The 9399-nt window shown below is 33.1% G+C and overlaps 1 protein-coding gene across 1 annotated transcript; it reads left to right on the forward strand.

Moving 5' to 3' along the window:
* Window positions 1-2711: 2711 nt before the first annotated feature.
* LOC106099935 (thioredoxin-related transmembrane protein 1-like) lies at window positions 2712-9393 on the forward strand (the record flags this gene model as incomplete). The annotated part of the gene is made up of 5 exons (XM_013278631.1): window positions 2712-2884; window positions 5999-6166; window positions 6808-6982; window positions 7912-8013; window positions 9354-9393. Coding segments are annotated over exons 1-5 (637 nt in total), but the record flags the coding sequence as incomplete, so codon positions are not given.
* Window positions 9394-9399: the final 6 nt, after the last annotated feature.

The following is a 9399-nucleotide window of genomic DNA, read 5'->3' on the forward strand; positions in this document are numbered from 1 at the left end:
TTTGAATTGAATGTAGGGCAAGGATTAGGGACGCGGTAAAATACATTTTTAATTGATTTATTTTAATAATTTTCGTTTTATGTATAAATGTAACTTAACAATACTTGTTTTTTTCTTTATTTAAATAAGCCGATTTATCTATACTAATGTGTTTTTGTATGGATTGAAAGAACTCAAAAACTACTGGACTGATTTCAAAAATTATTTCACCATTAAAAAGCTACGTTATTAGTAAGTAACATAGGTTATATTTTTATTATTTTAGAGCAACAGCTGGTATATAATAATATGCAATAAGTATAAAACTGAAGAAATGAATACATTACCTTATGTTATATAAAAAAAAATTATGTCAAGGGCTTTTTAGTTGTATTCAGCTAGAACTGTTGAATATATTGAATTACATTCTGGTATCATCATCATCATCACCAGCTCACTATACGTCCCCACCGAGGGGCTCGGAGCCTACCCTAAATAAGGTGTGACTAGGCCGTATTCAACCACGCTGGCCCACTGCGGGTTGATTGACTTCACACATATCTTTCAGTTTCTTCGCCAATATGTGCAGGCATCACGATGTCTTCCTTCACCGTTAGAACGTCATGTACATTCTGGTATACTCATATATAATTTATTGTCATTTGTCATGCGTATTGTAGGTAACAGTCATTTTTAGTAGTGGACACTAATGTATGTTAGTGAAATACCTATTCACACGACACTTAATTAATTTCTTTTTGAGTGTCTTAAATTATTTAAAAATTCAAAAAATAATTAGAACGGTACAAATCAAATCAATAAAATAATAACAATTTCTAGTTTTCCCAACCCTAATAATAGACAACGGGCATGACGTATCACACAAAAAGCGCGCGTAAAATATTTTGATATTTGACAACTGTCACAGGAATCTGATCGATGTCTATTTATTTAAACATGCTTAAGTTCTGCTGACTCATGCTACGTTTGTTGGGACAATAAAATATTGGTAGCACGACTATGGAATCTCGATAGGTTTTCTCTGGCGAAATGCTATCACACAGGCCATAGACATCCGCATATATATTTCATACCTATAATGAACAGAAGAGGGGAGGTACATACAGAGGATTTTCCGCCACTTCCCCTTCCTATCCTTTTCTTGTACGAAAAGGGAGTAGGCACTAAAGGTATTATCAGGGTAAAATGTGGAACGAAAATCATTTTTTCTCCTCATTGCTTTATTTGACATAAGATAATGATGTCTCGAAAGAACCTCAATAAATCTAGATCTAGAGTCTAGACTCTCTATTTCTAAAACTAAAGGTATGATATTTTAATTTAAAAAAACATTGTGGTACATCGCGCCGCGTCGCGTCACTTCCTTGGCTTCAGACCGGGTCCGGCTTCGTCTACTATCGAGCGAGGCCGCGTCGCTCGCGTGTCGCCTTTTTGTCTATTACAAGCTTTAACTTAATTAACGAAAAGGCTTCGCTGTCAGCTACTCTTGAATTAGGTAATGTAGACTTTGGTTGAACAAAAGACTAAAGAAGACACCCCCTCCTTTAGTATGGAAATCAACATCCGTGACAGAATTGTAATCTTGATTCTGGCAAATTACAATGCTGTAAAGTTAAAGAAAAAAAGTAAAATGTTGTGTGTTGCGTCTTTTGCTATTCTTTAATACTTCTTACTAACATGACAAATGCGAAAGTTTAGATGGATGAATGTTTGTTAGAGTTTGTAGCCTAAACTTCTGAACGGATATCAATGAAATTTGGTTTAGATGTAGAGGATAGTCTGGAAGAACAGATAGGCTACTCACTTTTGTTTTTTTTAATTCCACGCGGATGGAGTCGCTGGCGAAAGCTAGTCGTCTATGAACTAACAAAAGTTTATTTTCGGCGTTCCAAAAACTATCAAATTAACTAAAATTAATTAGTTAATGTGGCCCATATAGAAAACTACGATGTAACCTTGAACAACAGGTGAAAAATGACATTACGCCAGGTGAAATGTTACCGACCAGTTGCTGACAATTCAAAATTTCAAAATTTTCGAACATTGAATGATCAATGTTCTATTTTCAAAATTGAATTTAAACATGATCAGTGTTCTATTTTCAAAATGTATATAGCAATTTACCGCGCCGAGACGAATTTTCGTTACTCTAGATATAACTAGTACATATTTTTTAGTATACTACAGGACTCCATTAGTGACCAATTAACAACTCTGAGTACCCCTAAAAGTTTTTTAGTGAAGTCTATGGCTTGAATAAGTCAGCTAAAAACTCGAAAATATAAGAAGACCTACTTCAGACTTGCGAATCAGGGATGCTAAAAATCAGTTTTATTCCCTGTTTATAAACTGTAACAAATCTTATCAAAAGAATGTAAGTACTATGACGAATTTAATCTAAAAAAAACCCTTATTTGCTCTTGGGACTACATTACCGCCATCTAGTATGTTCTTACTTAAATATGCAAGTATTATTGTCTACTCTGGCATGCAAAAGTCATATTTTATAATGCTGCCATCTATTTGTAAAATTTTAAACTATGTTTTTCAACATTGTTTCAACAACAATTCGAAAATATCTGAATTAAAAAAAAAATGCAGTATTCAAATAGGTATATTACAAAACTTATCAAATATATAAATTATGTTGGTTTTATTCACATAATATCTAGTTAATGGCAATAAGAGGCGAATTTAGATCGTTATCGACTGACATTTCATTAAAATCAGACATGGCGCGCGTTAACAGGTCACCGCAGGTGTTAAATTTTTTCATTTATTTCTGTTTTACAATATGCTGTTTATCAAGTTATGTGAATGCAACTCGTGAATTAGACGAAGATAACTGGAGGGAAATACTTCAAGGAGAATGGATGGTGGAATTGTGAGTTATTCAATTTTCACTACACACCGGTAAAAAAATTGTGTTTTTTTTAAAAACGTGTCAATCTATTTGTATAGCTACATTATCGTGAATTACAAGAATTAGTGGCTTACTGGAGTATTTCCTAAATATATTTGTGTTGTTAAATACATAAATTTACCATATAATTTATTATTCCGTGGGTCGTAATGCAATTTGGGTTCAACAACCATTACAAGGACGGCGAGGTCTACAATGAACCGTTTTGAAATCGTGACGCATTCATCTATTGTAGCCGGAATTAAAAATGTACATAACTAGTTTACAACTCATGAACAACACAAACAATGTTTAAATGCCTTTATGTAAAAGTAACTGATCTTTATTGATTTTTGTGCATAAGAGATGGCACGTATTTCTTGTTCGTCCTAGAAATTGCAAACCTATCCTATAAAAATAGCTTCTATAGCTAGTATTGCCTTTGATGATTCAATTTATGACTATTTTAAACCTTCAGAACAATCTGTACTATTGTAAAGTCTATTTCATCATCTTATTAGAAAAAGTGATTTATAACTAACTCCAATTAATAACAAAAACATTGTACCAATGTTATAATGATTGAAATTAAGGACTGTTCAATATCTTACATATATATTTTTTAACATTTGCTATAAGATATGAAGACTTTATTTCCAAACTCCTAGATATCTGGTAATTAGGCTTATAATAATTTTTTTTTATAATATAAGGTGGCTAACAAGCAAGTGGCCACTTGAATCCACCAAAATGGACAGCGACCGCTGCCCATACACATCCGCAATTGCAGATGCGTTGTCTACCCTTAATTGACAGAGGAAGAGACACACATAAAGAGGATATTTCCCCTTCCTATGTGCATCCTCCACCATCAAATCCACTTTTCCTTCCTCTTAAGAAAAGGGTGGAAAGGAAAAGGGACTAAAATTAGGCCTCCGGCACCACACTCATCAGACGGAAGGCGAAATTGCTCCCACTTCACACCTGTTTTCTGTGTGGTTGTGGTATTTCACCGGGCGAGCCAGCCCATTCGTGCGAAGATGTTAAAGCGGGCTCTACCACTGTTAATAACTTAAATCCTTACACTTATATGATTGTCATATATAAATATCTCCCAAAAGCACATATACACCTACACATTCACACACACGCACCACACAAATAGTAACATTTAAGTTCACAAACAACTTACCTTTTTTATTGTATATTAGTTTAGATTTATATTATATTACTGTATGTCCTATAAAACTAGCACTAAGAAGGAAGAACTATGACTTCTACAAGACTGGCCTAGAGCCAAGGCTCTAGGCTAGAGCCTCACATTAGTGTAGGAACCAGGCAATCAACCAAAATTGTGTGAAACAAATTTTGTAACTTATAAATAAATCTTTATATCTTAAACTTAGAAGCCATAGTTTAAAATTAAAAAAACTTTAGATTAATCATTGGTAAAATAAATAAGCAATAAAGAATTATTAAGTTGTTTACTATGTAAGTTCATTGCCACATTTCTTCATGTTTGACTCATTATATACTCTCTCGGAAAGATAAAGATAAAGTAATAGTTTAAACATTGAATGTATGTAATTATGATAGTAAGGGCCTGTCTCACCACTGGCTGATAGACACTCTGACAGCTTAAAAAACGTCACTGTCAGATAAGGGAACAAAATCCGATATTACCATCACATATTTTACACAGATTGTTATCAGACAATTTACAATTTTTGTGTCAGGCCCTTAATTTAGCTTTATACAACAGCGGTAGAGTCCACAATTAAATATGCATGAATTGGCTTACTTGCAGAGCATTTAACTGAATAATTCCGCGTAGTCTGATTAGAGTGTTGCCAGAGGCCTAATTTTAGTCCCTTTTCCTTTCCATCATTTTCTTAAGAGGATAGAATTAAAAGTAAAAGTGAATTTACCAGTAGATGCATAGGATGGAAAATTTCCTGTTTGTTTGCATTTCCACCTTCGTTGATTAGGAGTAGGCATATCTGCAACTGCAGATGTCTATGGTAGTGGTCACTTCGCCATTTCGGCAGATTCAGGTGTCTTGCGTTTGCCAACTTATAATTTAAAAACGAACATGTCTGGTTATTTTAATTCTACGCAGATGCAGTTGCAGGCCAAAGCTAGTATAATGATATTTTGTATTATGTTAGCATATTTTATTAGTCTTTATTCACTTTGAAGTCTAGAATGTAGGCGATAGCTTAGTCATTGTCTCTGACACATAATTTATTTCAACTTATTAGCAAACTGGTATACCCAAATCTAGAATTACATATCTAATGTAGAATTGATATTATGGCATTGATTATTGCAGAATTTTGCTTGCAAATTCAATAATTATTTGATTTATACAATAGCTCTATTATTTAAAAAACCTACTGTTTAGTTAAATACATGCTAAACCCTTGACTGCTACTAATATGGACATATCTGTATATGTTTGACCATTAATATGTACCACCACACTGCTTTTAGTAAGGTAATTGGTACTTTGACATTTGCAATTGAGAATTTGTCAAATGTAAACAACAAAACAAAGTTTTTTATAATTTCATGCGGATGAAGCCGCACGGGAACAGCTAGTGTTAGATATAGTAGATTAAACAAAATTCCATAAACAAATATACTTAATAATGTTTTAATAGCCAAGAATTGTTCAAAATGCTTGCTGAGACTCGGTGTAAAAGGGTTGACATATGTTTAGGCAAAATGTATTTAAAACACATTAAGTTTCTAATTTTATTATAATTTTTCTATGAAAATTATCTTAATTTTATCGAAGTCAACAGATATATCTTCTCAAATAGGTTCTTTTCATCATCATCAACTAACACAGTATGTGCTGCTCCATACATCTCTATCAGCCGTCATATCTGAATCCATTCCTTTCTTAAGCATATCCTCTTTCACACAATCCATCCATACTTTCTTTGGTCTTCCTCTTCCTTTGTAGCCATCCACATTAATTCTTAACACTTTCTGGTTTATGTCCCCATTATCTCTTCGCATAACATGTCCAAATAGCTTCTTTTATAATATTTTTAAACATTTTTATAACTTTTAATCTCTACTTTCCAGTTACGCCCCCTGGTGCCCGGCTTGCAACGCGCTAGCTCCTGCATGGACAGAGCTGACCAACCGCGCGGCCCGCAAGAACCTCCCTATGAAAACAGCTGCGGTCGATGTCACCAAATCCCCAGGACTTAGCGGACGATTCGTTGTGACAGCCCTGCCTACTATATTCCAGTAAGACTTTGAACTTCAAATATTTTGTATTCAAAGTGTGCTTTTTGACTAAACTATTGGACAGCATTTAATCTCGCTTGGATTCCTATGAGCTTATTTGAAGGTACACTACTCGATTGTTACTTGTGCAACTAAACAGTTGAATTGGCTGAGAAACAACCGACAATCGCACGACGATTGTGCGATAGTTTAGTAAAATGTGTGTGCCCGCTCCAAAATTGGTATATTTCATTGTTTATCCAAAGTATGATATGAATAAATTGCTGAATAACAGTTTTTAATATATTTACTATTATAAATGTATTCAAATATCTTTGCGAATTAAATTAACCTGCACATATTTGGTAAATTTCATCGAGATCCGTTCAGAAGTTAATGGTACAAAATCTAACAAACATCCATCCATCTAAACTTTCACATCATACTAATATAAATGCGAAAGTTTATATGTATGGATGGATGTTTGTTAAAGTTTGTAGTTTAACTACTGAACGGACCTCGATTAACTATGGCATACATGTAAAGGATATTCTGGAATAACACATAGGATACATAATTTTTTTATAAACTCAAGCAGACGGTGTTGCAGGCGAAAGCTAGTTAATATTAATAAGATTAGTATAGTTTATGTTTCTTTCCAGTGTGAAAGATGGTGAATTCCGTCAATACAAGGGTCCTCGTGACGCGGAAGCTATGCTGTCGTATGTGGAACGCGCGCGTTGGCGCTCTGCTGACCCCCTTTCAGCTTGGAAGTCTCCGGATTCCCTGCAGATGAGTCTTGTGGCTCATTTCTTCAAGCTCAGTCAGGCGCTCAGGGTAAGTGACAGAAGCAGAGTTAGGGATACTACCCCTAATAATGGAATATAGGCAGTTATTTAGAGGTTCCTGTCTCCGCAGCCCTGACCACTGGTTGCTTCAGTCATCGGATTCCACAGACAGTGGTGCACTATTAAAAAACAGTGAATAAATTTCTCTAATAATAATATAAAAATATGATATATTTCATTTTTATAGAAACCATGTTAAACATTTGTTAAATTCACAATTGTAAATGACAACCGTTACCATGACAACCTTGCTTCCTTAATGATAGCAGCTTGTTTATGGTCCTTTCCCACATGATGGTTTTTTCCAATTTATTTACCCTCTAAGTCTATTAGCGTGAAAATGTATAGCTTAAAGCCTTTCGTCATTATAGGGCTTTTTATTGAAGAGAGAATTATTAAAAAAATTGCAGTGATAGCTGACATAACTAAGTAGTGTATGCTAAGGATCTATCTAAATAATCTATTATTTATATTACAAATGTAATAAACTAGCTGTTCCCATGCGGCTTCATCCGCGTGAAATTATAAAAACATTATTTTATTGTTTACATTTGTCAAAAGTTCAAATGCATAAATGACAACCTTGCTTCCTTGATGTTTGCAGCTCGCAGCTTATGGTCTGTCCCAAATTAGGGTTTTTATCCAATTTATTTACCCTCTAAGTTTAATAGCGTGAAAATAAATAGCCTAAAGCGTGACGTAAGTGTAAGGCTTTTTACTAAAAAAAGAATTATGCAAAAATATGGTGTAATTGCTGACATCTTGGGCAACAAAGAAGTTTGTGTTTACGCTTTATTATAATAGTATAGATTATATTTGTATACAATTACCACATTTATTATATATTACCACATTATACAAATATCAATTATATATAATATAATTAATTATAGTTACTATTAAATGTTGTATTTCCAGAGTGTTCACACAATGTTGATGGAGACATATGGGTTACCGACTTGGGGCTCATATCTGATATTTGCTGTTGGGACTATCTTCATTGGAGCTTTACTTGGACTGGTAAGTTCACAAATAAGTTTTTATAATGTCCCCTCCCCTGTAATACTATTATACAGAAAACAGCCTTTAAGTGAAAGTAATTCCCCGATGAGTTATTGAAGGCTTTGTTTTTCCACTTGTACAAAGAAAGTATTGAAAGTAACTTTAGACATAGGTAGGGGAATTATCCTATTTCTATGGTCTAAGTCTATCCAATTATTGTCAGTCTTTTCGTATTTTTTCATACATCTTATATGTAAAACTAATCCTGGAATCAAATAATGTAACATTTTATGGCATAATAGGGAATATGCATGTGTTTTTTTCTTTTTTTAAACGATTCTACTTGTTATAAAATAACCAGAAAAAAAATTGACGCGAAAATATTCAACCATTGAGCTAAAAATAATAAAATAAAATTACGACCATTTTCGAGACAATTGACGTCAATCGTCTTATTCCATAGTGTGCGTTTTAGAACTTTGCGAGGGAATTTGATAAGACATTTTTTAATGATTAAATTTTGCCACTGAATGACATTATATTTAAAAAAATCTTTGCAGGAATGTTTTTATAGTAATAAAGTATACTTAAAAAAAGTTTGGTACAATTTGGCGTCTTATGCATATTGCCTATTACAATAAAATAAATATTTAATCCATTACAAGTTATCTACAAGTATACTAATATTGTAAAGAGGAAAGGAAAAAATTTGTATTTTTGTATGTATTGAAATAACTCAAAATCTACTGGGTTGTTTTCAAAATTCTTTCATTACAAAGCTGTATTACCACTGAGTAACAGGCTATAATATTTTTCTTTTTCCATTTTTTTATTATTTTTTCTATTTTACGTGGACGAAGTCGTGAGCAACAGCTAGTATAAGTAATAAAGTAAAGCAAATAATATTTATGGGCAGTGGTTGTTATTTAAGGAAATTACTGGGATCATTTGTTACCTAATATTAAAAAAAATATAAAAGATCGAAGTGTATAAAATACTAACTGTTGCTATTACTTCACCCGAGTGGAATTAAAAAAAAATAAAATAGTAGCCTATGTTCTGATAACGTAGCTTTTTACAGGTTTAAGAACTTGAAATCGTCCTAGTAGTTTGTTTCAATACGTAAAAAAAAAAAACTCTTTATAATAACAAGGAGGTTAAATACGTGTTTCTTTTAATTTATTTCGAATTTAATATTTTTGACGTTTGTTTTTAAATGAGTTTTGAGTTGAGTCAGAGAAAAAAGAAGAACGACGATGTATGAGGATGTGTTTTTATGGAAAAGAGTGTAAATATTAAAAAAGCAATGACTTTTCATTTGATGGAGCCACAAGCCACATATATATGTTTATTTGTAGATGTTGGTGTGCATAATCGACCTGCTGTACCCGCCGCGGCGCCACG

This window comes from Papilio polytes, unplaced genomic scaffold, assembly GCF_000836215.1.
Source record: "Papilio polytes unplaced genomic scaffold, Ppol_1.0 DF824325.1, whole genome shotgun sequence".
Lineage (NCBI taxonomy): Eukaryota > Metazoa > Arthropoda > Insecta > Lepidoptera > Papilionidae > Papilio > Papilio polytes.